A 15,012-nucleotide genomic window follows, 5' to 3' on the forward strand; every position below is an offset into this window, starting at 1 on the left:
TTAAATAGAGTTATACAAAATCTAACTTGTGTAGTTAGGATGTGATTTAGGGAAAACGGAGATAGGAAATAGGTAAAACCTTAATTTATGTGCACCCACTTTTAAAGAATGTAATTTTAACATTCACATTGTCATCATTATAATTGTCAAATATGGAAAAATCAAAGCTAGAAAAGCAAAAACGGCAGCCTGAGTTGCTATCAAAGTTGTCTTTCGCCAAATATAGCGGGACGTACCGGCTTTCTAAGTCTGTAATTGCACGCAATTATAAAATGCGTCAAGCTTTCAAACGCGACTAAATAATTTTCATGATTTGTGGCATAATTGATGATTTTTAACAATACTCAACCTAATGTTGTCATGATTGAAATCATAATGAGAGATAACAATTAGAAATAAATTGAAACATAATTTAATTTGGATCAAAAGAAAAGTTAGGGTTTATATTGTTGAGATTATTAGTCCCGCATTATCTGAGCAATCTAAGATCATGCGGCTTCTAATCTTTAGGGCCACTTCATTCATTGCTGGTTTTGAGTTGGATGCACATATTCTAATATGGTATCAGAGGAGGCTCTTTGCGACGAATTATTTGACCGGGCCTTTACTGTGCATCACCCGATTTAATTGTCCACGTGTTAGATCCAATGAGGCTACACGTGAGGGGGCGTGTTGAAATTATTAGTCCCACATCATCTGGGCAATCTAATATCCTGCGTTTATAATCTTTAGGGCCACTCCACTCATTATCAATTGGTTTTGAGTTGGATGCACATATTCTAGTATATATTTTTATTTGGAGAAGAAGTAGGATTATTAGTAATAAAAAAAGTTAGAATTTATTTGGTGACTTTGATTTTTCGTTTGAGCTTAAACTTTTTGGGTTATAATTAATAAAATCATGGGTTATATTTAGAAGGCTATTATCGGGGCGTCACACTCCAATAGAGGGGCTTCACTTGGATTCTTAATGTCAAAAAAAGTGGTTATGGAATATCCTAACACATATACATAATGTCTAGATTACCCTTTAACTAGAAGTGATTTTACGTCCAGGTTTGGATTAATTTCAACCGTAGAATTTTATTTGCATGTAATTTTACGTCCAGGTTTGGATTAGTTCCAACCGTAGAAGCTCATTTTACGTCCAGGTTTCTTTTAATTCCAACCGTAGAATCCTATTTTACGTCCAGTTTTCTTTTAATTCCAACAGTAGAAGTGATTTTACGTCCGGGTTTGGATTATTTCCAACCGTAGAAGTGATTTTACGTCCAGGTTTGAATTAATTCCAACCGTAGAATTTTATTTGCATGTAGTTTTACGTCCAGGTTTGAATTAGTTCCAACCGTAGAAGCTCATTTTACGTCCAGGTTCCTTTTAATTCCAACCGTAGAAGTGATTTTACGTCCAGGTTTGGAATATTCCTACCATAGAAGTGATTTTAAGTCCAGGTTTGGAATATTTCCAACCGTAGAAGTTTATTTTACGATCAGTTTTTCTTCCCACAAAAACTTTGTCTCAGAATTCACCAAGTATACAACAAAATTCATTAATTTAATTTTTATGTAATTAAATTAAATAAAAATTAACTAAATAAGGGTTGTTTAGTCATTACAATATTATTTGAGATAAGGGTTTTTTGATATTATTTATGGGTGACCCGTTTTTGTCCTATAGGTGACGCCCCTCTAATGGAATGTGACGCCCCAATAATAGCCATTACAAAAACGGGGCGTCACATTCCATTAGAGGGGCGTCACCTAATAGGACAAAAACGGGTCACCCATAAGTAATATCAAAAATCCCTTATATCAAATAATTTTGTAATGACTAAACCACCTTTATTTAGTTAATTTTAATTTAATTTAATTAGATAAAAATTAAATTAATGAATTTTGTTGTATACTTGGTGAATTCTGGGACAGTTTTTGTGGGAAGAAAAACTGGTCGTAAAATAAACTTCTACGGTTGGAAATATTCCAAACCTGGACTTAAAATCACTTCTATGGTAGGAATATTCCAAACCTGGACGTAAAATCACTTCTACTGTTGGAATTAAAAGGAACCTGGACGTAAAATGAGCTTCTATGGTTGGAACTAATTCAAACCTGGACGTAAAACTACATGCAAATAAAATTCTATGGTTGGAATTAATCCAAACCTGGACGTAAAGTCACTTCTACGATTGGAAATAATCCAAACCTGGACGTAAAATCACTTCTACGGTTGGAATTAAAAGAAAACTGGACGTAAAATCGAATTCTACGGTTGGAATTAAAAGAAACCTGGACGTAAAATGAGCTTCTACGGTTGGAATTAATCCAAACCTGGATGTAAAATCACTTCTAGTTAAAGGATAATTTAGACATTTTGTATGAATATCCCATAACCACTTTTTTGGACATTAAGAATTCAAGTGAAACCCCTCTATTGGAGTGTGACGCCCCAATAATAGCGTTTTATGAAATAGAGGCTGCAAGAGAACAAAATAAAAAACAGACCCCATGTTGTACGTCGAAAAGGCCATGTGGTACAGTGGTCGAGTGTTTATAGGGTCATGTGGTCGAGCGACGAGTGTTTATAGGGTCTCGAGTCTTTACGGTAGTCATTTTTCAGACGTTTTCACTTCAATGTTAAAACTTCCATTATCAATTTGTCCATTCGTTGGAAACAATAGTACAAAGACCATTCCAAATACGATAACCCAATATACGAAATTTTCTTCTCCTTTACGTGTGAGAATGGGTATCTTATGCAGGTTTCGTTCTTTCTAATACATATACTTAGCAGTTGCTATCACGAGCAAATAGATACCAACTCGTTCTACAAGATGGTTCCGATGCATTATCCTATTCCTTAGAACCGCTCGTCAAGTAGATACCACTTGTACGTGTTGCATGTTTTAGAACATGTACTTTTTAAATTGCGCGCCCTTCAAATTTGCTTAACCTTTTAGCGGCGGGATACATATATAAATTTGTGAGAGAAATAAATACACTAAAAAATATGGTGATACTGATACTGTTTGAACGCGTGGACAGATATTCAAAGGGCTTTATTAATATATAAAGTTTATAAAAATCCAACTTATATCTGAGAAGATATAAATGAAGTTCTTAAATATTGAAGTTGTATTTTACAATTATACGGAATGAGGTTTCCTAGCCAGAAGTCCATATAGACAAGTCTATTACCCAAAAATCCCTATAGATTAAAGGTTTATATCAACGTCGAGACACCACCTATAATGTTTAAACTTATAGGTACATGCACATACCAAAATCCAATAGTGAATTTGATGTTTGTGTTGCATTCTTTCCCTGCATCCTACTTAATCGTGCTCTATCGGCTGCTCATTCAGTTAGATTTAATTCAGGTTCATTTTTATTTTACTTAAAATTTAATAGTAATCTCAGTTTGCATGAGTTTAATGTATGTTACAAAATTTCGTTCAACCCTTCTTACATTTCTGGTAACTCATTCTCCTACTGTACTAGAGTAGACATTCTAATAAAATTTAAAACAGGTCTTGTGGTCCCATTTTGTACTGTTAACGGAAAAGAGAGCAAGAGAATAAAAAACAGGCCCCATTTTGTACGTTGAAGGTCTTGTGGTCGAGTGTTTATGGGTCTCAGCGTTATTTGTTTTACACGATTTTTCAAGTATCCCTTTAACGGGTTCTAAATGAGTAGACCAAATTGTACGCATGAAATACCTGTTTCTATCATCGATAGACTGCATGCATATACACGTCCACTAGAAATCTCGAATCTAATCTAGCAAAGATACTTCATCGAACATACATGTTAATCAGCAGTCCTAAACACATGATATTTCTATAAATGGGGGCCGTTGTTCCGCAATATCACAAATATTCTCTTCAATCCCTTTAAACACAGTAACCATGGCAACCCCCACCCATTTCTCTTTTCTCTTTATACTTTTTCTTTCTGTTTCAATCTCATCTGTTCGGGGTAGTGGTTTCAGTGTTAATTTAATTCATCGTGATTCTCCTCAATCTCCATTCTACAACCCTTTAGACACTTTATCTGATCGTATGCAAAAGGCTGTTCATCGTTCAATTAATCGTGCCAACCACTTTAAGAAATTATCATCATCGACTTATTATTCATCAATGTCATCTAACCAGGATGATGATACAATCAGTACAAGTTTGAGTGCTATTGGTATTGAATTCGTAATGAATATTTCTCTAGGAACTCCTCCTCGTAATGTATTTGCCATTGCCGATACCGGTAGTGATGTTACATGGGTTCAGTGTAAACCTTGTGAAAATTGTTACAAACAAGATTCTCCACTCTTTGATCCCAAAACTTCTTCAAGCTACAAAGATGTTCCTTGTTCTTCAGGAACTTGTGAAAGACTTCGCGAGGACCGTTACACTTGTGAAAATACACTTTGTCGGTATTTTGTCCGTTATGGAGATGGTTCTTACAGTATGGGAAATCTTGCATTTGAAACTCTAACATTTGATTCAACAAGTGGTCGCTCAATTCAACTTCCGAATATTGCATTTGGTTGTGGTCATAACACTGCAACAGGACACTTTAACGAAAAAGGGTCTGGTTTAGTTGGTCTTGGTGGCGGTGAACTTTCTTTGATTTCGCAGTTGGGTTCAAAAATTGATTCAAAATTCTCTTACTGTTTAGTTCCTTCTCATGATGTCTCAAGTAAGTTCATTTTTGGCAGTAATGCTGAAATGACCGGAAAAGATGTTCTCTCCACTCCACTAATATCAGATCCGTTCCAAAAAACATTCTATTATCTAGCACTTGAAGCAATTAGTGTTAATGAAAACAAGGTTCCATTCATAAGTGATACATCCTCAACAAAGGACACTGAAGCCTTCCAAGAAGACAACTACATTATAATCGATTCTGGAACCACATTCACATTTCTTCCACAAGAAATGTATTCAGAAATTGAATCAGAAATTAAGAAAGCGATTCAAGTTGAACCCACTGTTGGTCCTAATGGGTTCAATTTATGTTACCCATTCGACGATTCTATGACATTTCCAGAGGTTACTGTTCATTTTACGGATGCGGATATCAAACTTGACGCGGGGAATTATTTTGTTCCTGTTGGCGGGGGTGTTATTTGTTTATCTTTCTTTCCTTCCAAGACACCACCTTACCTTTATGGAAACGTAGCTCAGATCAATTTCCTTGTTGAATATGCTCTGACGGAGAATAAGGTTTCTTTCAAGCCAACTGATTGCACCAAGCAGGGCTAATTAAATGTTTAGTTATAACTAAGCTACCTAGATATATATATCTCGTTATGTTGTTCCTGAAATAAAAATTTCCTTTAGGAGAAGATAATGCTCTCATCTTTGAGGTCAGAATTTGGAGCTTCTGTACTTCCAATAATTTCGCCTATGCATGAGTGCTTTAAGTATATCTGTATGAGCTTCGTAGATTATCAATGTGTGAGTATTAATAATTGCTCTTTGTGTCTGATAATCATGTATACACGTCTTGGTGATTTATTCCGTGCCACATAATAGTAACAGATTATTATTTACGGATTCCTTTTTCTTGGTCATTATACAATTCTCCCAATTATGTTGTTTTCGTCTTTGCAACACAAAATTCTAATAATTTTGTCGGAAATATCTCCTTTTTTATTGTTGTACTCGGATGGCTTCATCACCTCCATAATCATTATGCTTCAAAAAAGAAAAAAAATCCATAATCAATGTATATACTAGTAAGTGTTAGATCTTCTTCCAAATAGTAACTGGGAGATCTTTTTTCTCCGAAACTCATTTGATACAACTTCGAAGGAGAATAAACAGAACATAGGAAGATTTGGACTCAAATGATATGGGAGAGAGACATCCTTACCTGTAAATATGTCCCTCTGGATTTGCTTAGAGTTGTGGAAGTCTAATTTATCCTTTACAACAAAATTTTCAACGTACAAAATTTGCAGCATGGCCGCATGGGGGAGGGCCTCGACTAAGTTGAACAAGGTGAGGCTACAACCTGTTTTTTTTCACTAACTCGGAATCTGAATCTGATTCAGTACCTGACTCGATCAATAATCATTCTTCTGAGTGTCCCGATGGTTGTCGACTGTCCAACATCAGTTATCACATAACCTGTGTGTTCCACTCCATGTTCTCCTTCATTAAATGGTGCCCACCCATTTTTAGCTAGAGTCAGTATTTGATGTGGAACTTGAAGGGTTTGCAAGAACTGATGAAAGTCATGAAATGATTGTCCAGTACTAGAATTGGTACAACAGATAACCCAATTATATGAGACTTAACTACCATCTTACCACTACCATGAACAGACATGTAGTTAGACATTTTATCTGATCAAACACCCAGTGAGAATATGTGTTGAAAATCTGTATTGGCGCACCATCGATAGGAGGATTTCAATTGTCAAACCTTCTGGCTAAGTACGTACTCTAAACTTGGAAGCTCTAAAAAGCATACATTATTGGCATGTCTTGCCGTTAGACACCTGACCTAATGTGTCAAGGCTTTCGTACCAGTTAAAATGTATCATGGGCTCATGGGATCCATGTCCAACACAGCACATGGCACACTTGAACTGGTACAAAATCCATGTCATCTTGTGAAAAACATCAGGTGTCAAACAGCATACATTAAATCACAACAAAGGACAATTATAACAAGTTCCATTGAAAACAAAAAGAAGAAAAAAAGACATATTGCAACGCGTAACTATCAGCCACATAATGCAATTAATAACACCCACACAATGACAACTTACAAATCTCACACAGGAAAACTCTAAAACACTCACACCAAGCTTATAGTTTATCGCGGAATCACAGAAATTCTAACATCTTACCTCGAGTATGAGAGCCTGCTCCATAAACAGCTGAACTAGCCTTGTTGGTAGTCAAAGAGCAATATTTTATGGTCTTTTCTTTTGGTTGGTCACTTTTCTGCAGACTCTACGGAAGAAAACACTGAAATTTGCACCATATGTTGGTCACTTTCACTTTCCATATTTTGGTTGGGAGTTTTTCTTTCCATACTTAGATAAGTTAAATTCCAAGTCGGTTTCCTATTCCCCTCGAGACTCTCCCATATGTTGATGCCTATAAAAAGCCGCAGCGTTATAGGTTTTGTTAATTTTTATTCGATAGATGGCAGAACCTTCTGTCTCAGAAGAATCTGAAAGTATTTCTGTAATGGTTGTTTCCGAAAATACAGAATCCGCATTAGGTACCACCAATTCAGGTAAAGAATGTGCATATCCGAAGAAAAAAACTACTTGGTGCTCACCAAAAGTGTTGCTTTTGATTTTTTGTTTGATGAATTTGTTGAATTATGTTGATCGGGGAGTTATTGCAAGTACTGGTGTTAACGGAACGCCTAAGGTATGCAACGCAAGTGGTGAGTGTATTGCTGGTAAGGGAATTCAAGGAGCTTTCAACCTGACAAATTTCCAGGATGGTGCATTGTCTACTGCGTTCATGGTTGGACTTCTCGTAGCCTCACCAATATTTGCATCCTTTGCAAAGAATTACAACAAACCCTTTAGGTTAATTGGAGTTGGATTATTGATTTGGACCATTGCTACAGCTTGCTGTGGCGTTACATCTAATTTTTGGAATATTGTTGTTTGTCGGATGTTAGTTGGTGTTGGCGAGGCTTCGTTCATGAGTCTGGCGGCTCCTTTTATCGATGACAATGCTCCTGTCGCAAGGAAAACGTTCTGTCTTGGGCTCTTTTACATGTGTATACCAGTTGGAATTGCATTCGGGTATGTTTATGGTGGATTTGTCGCTAGTCATCTTAACTGGCGTTGTGCTTTCTTTGGAGAAGCAATTCTAATGCTCCCGTTCGTCTTTTTATGCTTTTTCATGGAGCCTTTGCAGTTAAAAGGTTTCGAATCTGGCGAAGCAACGTTAACAACATCTGTGCAAATTGAACTGCACGAGGTTAAAATTACAGAAGTTTCTGAGCAGGGGAAAGATGTTGTCTACGTCTCATCTGGAGGAGGGTTGTCCAATAACAAGATCTCAAGGAAAACATGTCTGTCAAAGCGCACAATCAAACGGATTTCAAGATTTTGCAAGGACATGATTTGGAAAGACATAAAAGTCCTGTTGTTTGAAAAGGTGTATGTCGTTAGCGTTCTGGGCTACGTAGCATATACCTTCGTAATAGGGGCTTATTCGTATTGGGGGCCGAAGGCTGGTGCCGATATTTATCATATGACTAATCCTGATATGTTTTTTGGGGTGATTACGGTTTTCTGTGGAACATGTGGAACGCTGGCTGGCGCTTATCTCTTTGATCGCATAAATTGCTCAATCAAGAACGGGTTTAAGCTTCTTACTGCAACAACAGCTCTTGGAGGCGCATGCTGTTTTGGTGCCTTTTGTTTCAAAAGCATGTATGGTTTCTTAGCATTTTTCGTATTGGGCCAGTTGTTTCTCTTTGCTGCACAAGCACCAGTGACCTTTATTTGTCTTCATAGCGTCAAGCCTAGTTTAAGACCAATCTCTCTGGCGATCTCTACAGTAGCTATCCATATCTTTGGTGACGTTCCTTCTTCACCACTTGTTGGACGTATCCAAGATCAAATCCACAATTGGAGGACGACTGCTCTTATTCTCACGTCTATCTTTGGTGTAGCAGCAGCTATATGGTTGATTGGAATCTTTCTAGACAGTGTTGACAGATATAATGAGGAAGACAATGCTAGTACAAACACGGAGCCAGTGGCTGCCGAAAACACAGTTGAAAAATTTGACGAGCATTCTGAGATCTGATCTTTCAAGAAAGACAGTCGCCAGAGAACCATTTCCAGCTAAATGTGCACCATCAATGCTCGGAAGAAGCCTTTCAGTTAATGAAAATGAATTACAGGGACATGCTGTTCAAGATTGACGTGAAATTGTAACTCACTTTTACGTACTCAATTAGGAACAGGGACTACTCGAGATGACCCGACAAGCCAGAGGGGTGGAAAGAAGTGACAGAAACATATTTGGCTTGCAAATTACTGGAAGTATTATCTGAGGCGATCGATCTTGATGAAGAAGCTCTTACTGAAGCTTGTGTTGATATGTACCAGCAAGTGGTGGTTAATTTTTATCCAAAAAGTTACCCGTTCGACGATTCTATGACATTTCCGGAGGTTACTGTTCATTTTACGGATGCGGATATCAAACTTAACTTGGGGAATTATTTTGTTTCTGTTGGCCGGAGTGTTATTTGTTTATGTTTCTTTACCTCCAAGAGACCTTACCTTTATGGAAACGTAGCTCCGATCAATTTCCTTGTTGAATATGCTCTGAAGGAGAAGAAGGTTTCTTTCAAGCCAACTGATTGCACCACGCAACGCTAAATAAATATATCATTATAACTAAGCTACCTAGATATATATCTCGTTATGTTGTTCCTGAAATAATAATCTCTTTCATCTTTGAGGTCAGGATTTAGAGCTTTGTGATTTAATCATGCCACATATAATAGTAACAGATTAGTATTTACGGATTCTTTTTTCTTGGTCATTATACAATTTTCCGAATTATTCTAATAATTTTGCCGGAAGTATCCCCTTTTTCGTTGTTGTACTCAGATGGCACCATCACCTCCATAATCAATGTATACGCTGATAAGACTAAGTGTTAGATCTTCTTCCAAATACTACTATGAAGAACTGGTTATCTTGTCGGAGTAGTAACTGGGAGATCTTTTATCTCCGAAACTCATTTGATACAACTTCGAAGGAGAATACTAGAACATAGGAAAAAAGATTTGGACTCAAATGATATGGTAGAGAGACATCCTTACCTGTAAATATGTCCCTCTGGATTTGCTTAGAGTTGTGGAAGTCTAATTTATCCTTTACAACAAATTTTTCTACATACAAAATTTGCAGCATGGCCGCATGGGGGAGGGCCTCGACTAAGTTGAACAAGGTGAGGCTACAACCTATTTTTCCGCTAACTCGGAATCTGAATCTGATTCAGTACCTGACTCGATCAATAATCATTCTTCTGAGTGTCTCGATGGTTGTCGACTGTCCAACATCAGTTATCACATAACCTGTGTGTTCCACTCCATGTTCTCCTTCATTAAATGGTGCCCACCCATTTTTAGCTAGAGTCAGTATTTGATGTGGAACTTGAAGGATTTGCAAGAACTGATGAAAGTCATGAAATGATTGTCCAGTACTAGAATTGGTACAACAGATAACCCAATTATATGAGACTTAACTACCATCTTACCAATACCATGAACAGATATGTAGTTAGACATTTTATCTGATCAAACACCCAGTGAGAATATGAGTTGAAAATCTGTATTGGCGCACCATCGATAGGAGGATTTCAATTGTCAAACCTTCTGGCTAAGTAGGTACTCTAAACTTTGAAGTTCTAAAAAACTTACATTATTGGCATGTGTTACCGTTAGACACCTGACCTAAATGTGTCAAGGCTTTCGTACCAGTTAAAATGTGTCATGGGCTCATGGGATCCATGTCCAACACAGCACATGGCACACTCGAACTGGTACAAAATCCATGTCATCTAGTGAAAAACATCAGGTGTCAAACAGCATACATTAAATCACAACAAAGGACAATTATAACAAGTTCCATTGAAAACAAAAAGAAGAAAAAAAGACACTGCAACACGTAACTATCAGCCACATAATGCAATTAATAACACCCACACAATGACAACTTACAAATCTCACGCAGGAAAACTCTAAAACACACACCAAGCTTATAGTTTATCGCGGAATCACAGAAATTCTAACATCTTACCTCGAGTATGAGAGCCTCCTCCATAAACAATATTTTATGGTCTTCTGAGCAACAAAATAATAAGATATCTAGTAATGACGTACAACCGTGTAACGAAATATTAATTAGCCCTGCTTGGTGCAATCAGTTGGCTTGAAATAAACCTTCTTCTCCTCAAGAGCGTATTCAATAAGGAAATTGATCTGAGATAAGCTCCCATAAATATATGCACCAAAATCCGAAGGAGCGAAAGTTAAACAAACAACATTGTTGCCAACAGGAACAAAATAATTCTCCCGCTCAAGTTTAATGTCCGCATTGGTAAAATGAACAGTTACATCCGGAAATCTCATGGATCCATCGAATGGGTAACATAAATCGAGTCCTGTAGGACCAATAATGGGTTCAACATTGATCGCTTTCTTAATTTCAGATTCAAGTTCTGAATACATTTCTTGTGGAAGATATGTGAAAGTAGTTCCAGAATCGATTATAATGTAATCGTCTTCCGTTGTTGAGGATGCGCTGCTTCTGAACGGAACCATGTTTTTATTAACACTAATACCTTCAAGTTTTAGATAATAAAATGTTTTTCGTGATGGTTCTGATATTAATGGAGTTGAAACAACATCTTTTCCTGTCATTTCAGCATTACTACCAAATATGAACTTACTTGAAACACTATATAGAGGAACTAAACAGTACGAGAATTTTGACTCAATTTTTGAGCCCAACTGCGAAATCAAGGAAAACTCACCGCCGCCAAGACCAACTAACCCAGACACCATTTCGTTCAAGGATCCACCCATATTATGACCACAACCAAAGGCAATGTTTGGAAGTTGAACTGATCGACCATTTGTTGAAGCAAATGTTAGAGTTTCAAGTGCGAGGTTTCCAGTACTATTATCACCATCTTCATAACTGGCAAAATACTCACAAAGATTATTTTCACAAGTGTCCTTACGTTCCTCAACAAGTCTTTTGCAAGTTCCTGAAGCACAAGGAACATCTTTGTAAGTCGAAGATGTTTTGGGATTAAAGACTGGAGATATTTGTGTATAACAAACTTCACATGGTTCACATTGAACCCATGTAAGATCACTACCGGTATCGTCAATGACGAGTACATTACGCGGTGGAGTTCCAACTGAAATATTCATTACGTAATCAATACCAACAACACACGAACTTGTACTAATTGTACCATCCGCGTAGTTAGCAGAATAGGTTGATGATGACAATTTCTTTAAGTGGTTTGCACGGTTGATTGAACGACGAGCAGCCTTTTGCATTCGATCAGATAAGGCGTCTAAGGGGTTATAGAACGGAGATTGAGGAGAATCACGATGAATTAGATTAACACTAAAACCATTACCCCGAACAGAAATTGAAACAGAAAGAAAAAGAGTGAAGACAAGATAGAAATGGGTTGTGGTTGCCATGGTTACTCGACTTGCAAGTAAATTGAGGAGATTATTTGCAACCTTCCGCAACAAATGGTGCCTACTTATATAAGTATCCAGCAATGCTGATTAATAACATGCACGTTCCAGGAATCATGTGGAAGAAAATATAGGACCATGCATCTATTTTTATTAGGCCCATGTGAGAATATTAATATATTATTTTATCAAATATCTAAGCTCTGAAATATAAGTTTTAATTTTTAGAGTGTCATAACAGTCCCTTGGCTAGATAAGATTCGAGATATCCAGTGGACGTGTATGTGCATGTCGACCGGTGATAGTAACAGGTTTTGTATGTTTACAGTTAGGTCCAGTCATTTAGGACCCGTTGGGACGCTTGAATAGTCACGTACAAAATGAAGTCGGTGGTCTAAGCACCGCATTTCATTCCATTCAAATTAACAACTAATGTATCTTCATTTATCTATAACAATGTCTTTATTTCTTCTACTACATTTGCCTATGCCAACGCACATTGGAAGATACATCTGTGATTGATTGGACAACAACTTTGCATTATAAGAAGGAACTAAACAGTAATAGAATTTTGAATCAATTATTGAACCCAGCTGTGAAATCAAAGAAAATTCACCGCCATCAAGACCAACTAAACCAGACATCATTTCGTGTAAGGATCCGCCCATATTATGACCACAACCGAAGTTATTCCACTTCACATTATCAAATGTCTTTGTATATCTACCTTGCAAAGCAACCTAGGAATACAAGATTTCAACCTGCCTTAATAGTTTATCCCACGGTTATTTCTTATTAGATTTTTATGCTATTTTGTACCGCTTTTCCTGTGTGCATCCCACGAATCAAGAAGTAATATTATTGATAGAAAGATGATTTCGGTACAGCATCATTATTTTTAAGACGTTATCAATACTCAATAGGTCTTCTAGTGCAATCGTTTCAAAGGACTTCGCAAAAGATGGCCTACTCGAAGTTGACATTAAAGATAGCTCCACCGATACTTCTTGCATAGTTGGTGTAGTATGTGGATCACCACGTAAACATGAAAATCCAGCCTTCACAAAGTACATTATTTCTTTCTTTACTACGTCCGTTGTCTCTCCAATGCACCTGTCCAAGATATCTTTCAGCCCTATTTTTTGCCCGTCAGTATTAGAGCCGGCAAACAAGCCGAAACCCGCGAATTAATCCGTGTCCGACCCGTGAAAACCCGAACCCGGCTTGGCTGGGTTATAAACAATCCGGGTTCGGGTTAGAGAATTGGTGGTTTGTGGGAAAACGAGTTAACCCGTGCCCGACCCGTAAACCCGCGGGTAAACCTGTTAACCCGTGTATAATAATAATTAATAAACTACATTTCATTATCGCCGTTGGATTATCTAGGGTTAATCATATCTCTACGTTTAAGGTATAAAAACATCAAAAATCCGAGCAGACAGATATCTTTTCATTTCTTCTTCCTCTTTCTTTTCTTTCTTCTCCCCATATTATCTTCTTCTGTGGCTGTGCCTCCTCACCACCTCCATCATTTGTCCGGCTGTTGATTAAGTATCAGCTGTTGTTGCTAAGTTTCTTTTCTTGTTGGTCGAATTAATTGATAAGAAGAGAATATTTCTTTTGTCCTTTCTCGTGTGTTGCTGAAGAAAAGATGCGAATGATTCAATGATTCACTGGATATAAATCTAGTGACTGTAATCGAAGTTGAGATGGGTTTGTTGCTGGTGGTATTTGGTTACTTAAAACCAGAAAATAATCCATAAATTGAGAAGAAGGTGAAGAAGAGGAAACATGCAGTGAAGAACACAAAGAGAGCTACTATAAAGGTTAAGAATGAAGAGCCAGAAGTTGAAGAAGAAGAAGTTCCCGTAATCCTGTTAGATCGGTAGTTTGATTTGGGGATTTGGTTTGATTATTGTTTAGGGGTTTGATTAGTTTTCTAGGATTTGATCTGATTCATTTGATTTAATGTGTTGTTGCAGTTAATTGAGATTTGAGAAGATAAAAGAAGAGAATGTTAAAAGGGTATGCCGTAATTTTGACCCCTCTTTTTCAATTTTAGTTTCAAATTGAATTTTTTTTCTAGGTTTTGATTTTTGTTGTGGTTTTAGTTGTCAGAAAAAAAAAAGGGTGCTAAAGAGTAAGTTGCTCAAGGTTTCAATTTTTGCAAATCACTGTCTATTTATGTTCAATTTTGGTGATTTTTTTTTGAATTTTGTTTTTGGTGAATTGAAGGGAGGAATTGGAAGAGATTGTGATTGTATTGTAGAAAGAAAAAACAGGGAAGAAAGAGTTGGTCTTGGATCTATGAATGAAATGAAAGTGGAATGCTGTTGAAGCTGGGGATTAGATGAATGATTAGAAAGCCCCATTGTTGTCTTCCTTTAAAATTAAGCTTTAATTTCGCTTCTGGAGTAAACTAGGTTTATTGTTTTAGATGTTGCAATTGCAAAAAGATGTAATCTGTACTCATTTTATTTTTAATTAAAATTGAGCTTTAATTTTGATTTTAACTAAACAAGTCTGGTAACCCGTGAACCCGCAAGCTTTACCCGTTACGGGTGCGGGTTGAAGAAATGACCACCCTGAAGAATATCGACCCGCAAGTTTTGGCCCGTGTTAACCCGAACCCGTATAACCCGTAATAAGCCAGCCCCGGCCCGCCCGTTTACCAGCTCTAGTCAGTATTGATAGTCGAAGACGATGATGGGAGGAGAACATTAGATAGTAATGTGATGATTTCAGACGGATGTCTGCCCATCAGTACTTCTAACATGACTACCCCAAAGCTA

General features: G+C 37.1%; 3 protein-coding genes across 3 annotated transcripts; 2 read left to right on the top strand and 1 right to left on the bottom strand.

Moving 5' to 3' along the window:
- Positions 1-3,855: 3,855 nt before the first annotated feature.
- LOC113349239 (aspartic proteinase CDR1-like) lies at positions 3,856-5,554 on the top strand. The gene has a single exon (XM_026593170.1). The coding sequence runs from the start codon at positions 3,905-3,907 to the stop codon at positions 5,255-5,257; it is 1,353 nt and encodes a 450-aa protein (XP_026448955.1). The 5' UTR covers positions 3,856-3,904; the 3' UTR covers positions 5,258-5,554.
- A 1,601-nt stretch (positions 5,555-7,155) lies between these two features.
- On the top strand, positions 7,156-9,087 carry LOC113352044 (probable sphingolipid transporter spinster homolog 2). The gene has a single exon (XM_026595924.1). It carries the CDS (start codon positions 7,156-7,158, stop codon positions 8,788-8,790), a length of 1,635 nt encoding a protein of 544 aa, XP_026451709.1. The 3' UTR covers positions 8,791-9,087.
- A 1,273-nt stretch (positions 9,088-10,360) lies between these two features.
- Positions 10,361-12,266, bottom strand: LOC113349240 (aspartic proteinase CDR1-like). Its single transcript, XM_026593171.1, has 2 exons — positions 11,884-12,266; positions 10,361-11,769 (listed from the first exon to the last, which is right to left on the bottom strand). Exons 1-2 carry the CDS (start codon positions 12,218-12,220, stop codon positions 10,901-10,903), a joined length of 1,206 nt encoding a protein of 401 aa, XP_026448956.1. The 5' UTR covers positions 12,221-12,266; the 3' UTR covers positions 10,361-10,900.
- Positions 12,267-15,012: the final 2,746 nt, after the last annotated feature.

Source organism: Papaver somniferum, chromosome 2 (assembly GCF_003573695.1).
Source record: "Papaver somniferum cultivar HN1 chromosome 2, ASM357369v1, whole genome shotgun sequence".
NCBI lineage: Eukaryota > Viridiplantae > Streptophyta > Magnoliopsida > Ranunculales > Papaveraceae > Papaver > Papaver somniferum.

Bases quoted from the DNA above. Each gene is read 5' to 3' on its own strand.
- LOC113352044 (XM_026595924.1), top strand. From the start codon at position 7,156: ATGGCAGAACCTTCTGTCTCAGAAGAATCTGAAAGTATTTCTGTAATG.
- LOC113349240 (XM_026593171.1), bottom strand. From the start codon at position 12,220: ATGGCAACCACAACCCATTTCTATCTTGTCTTCACTCTTTTTCTTTCT. The intron at 11,770-11,883 runs GTAGTGATCTTA...CTTGTGCTTCAG, and splicing joins ACTCGTCATTGACGATACCG to GAACTTGCAAAAGACTTGTT.
- LOC113349239 (XM_026593170.1), top strand. From the start codon at position 3,905: ATGGCAACCCCCACCCATTTCTCTTTTCTCTTTATACTTTTTCTTTCT.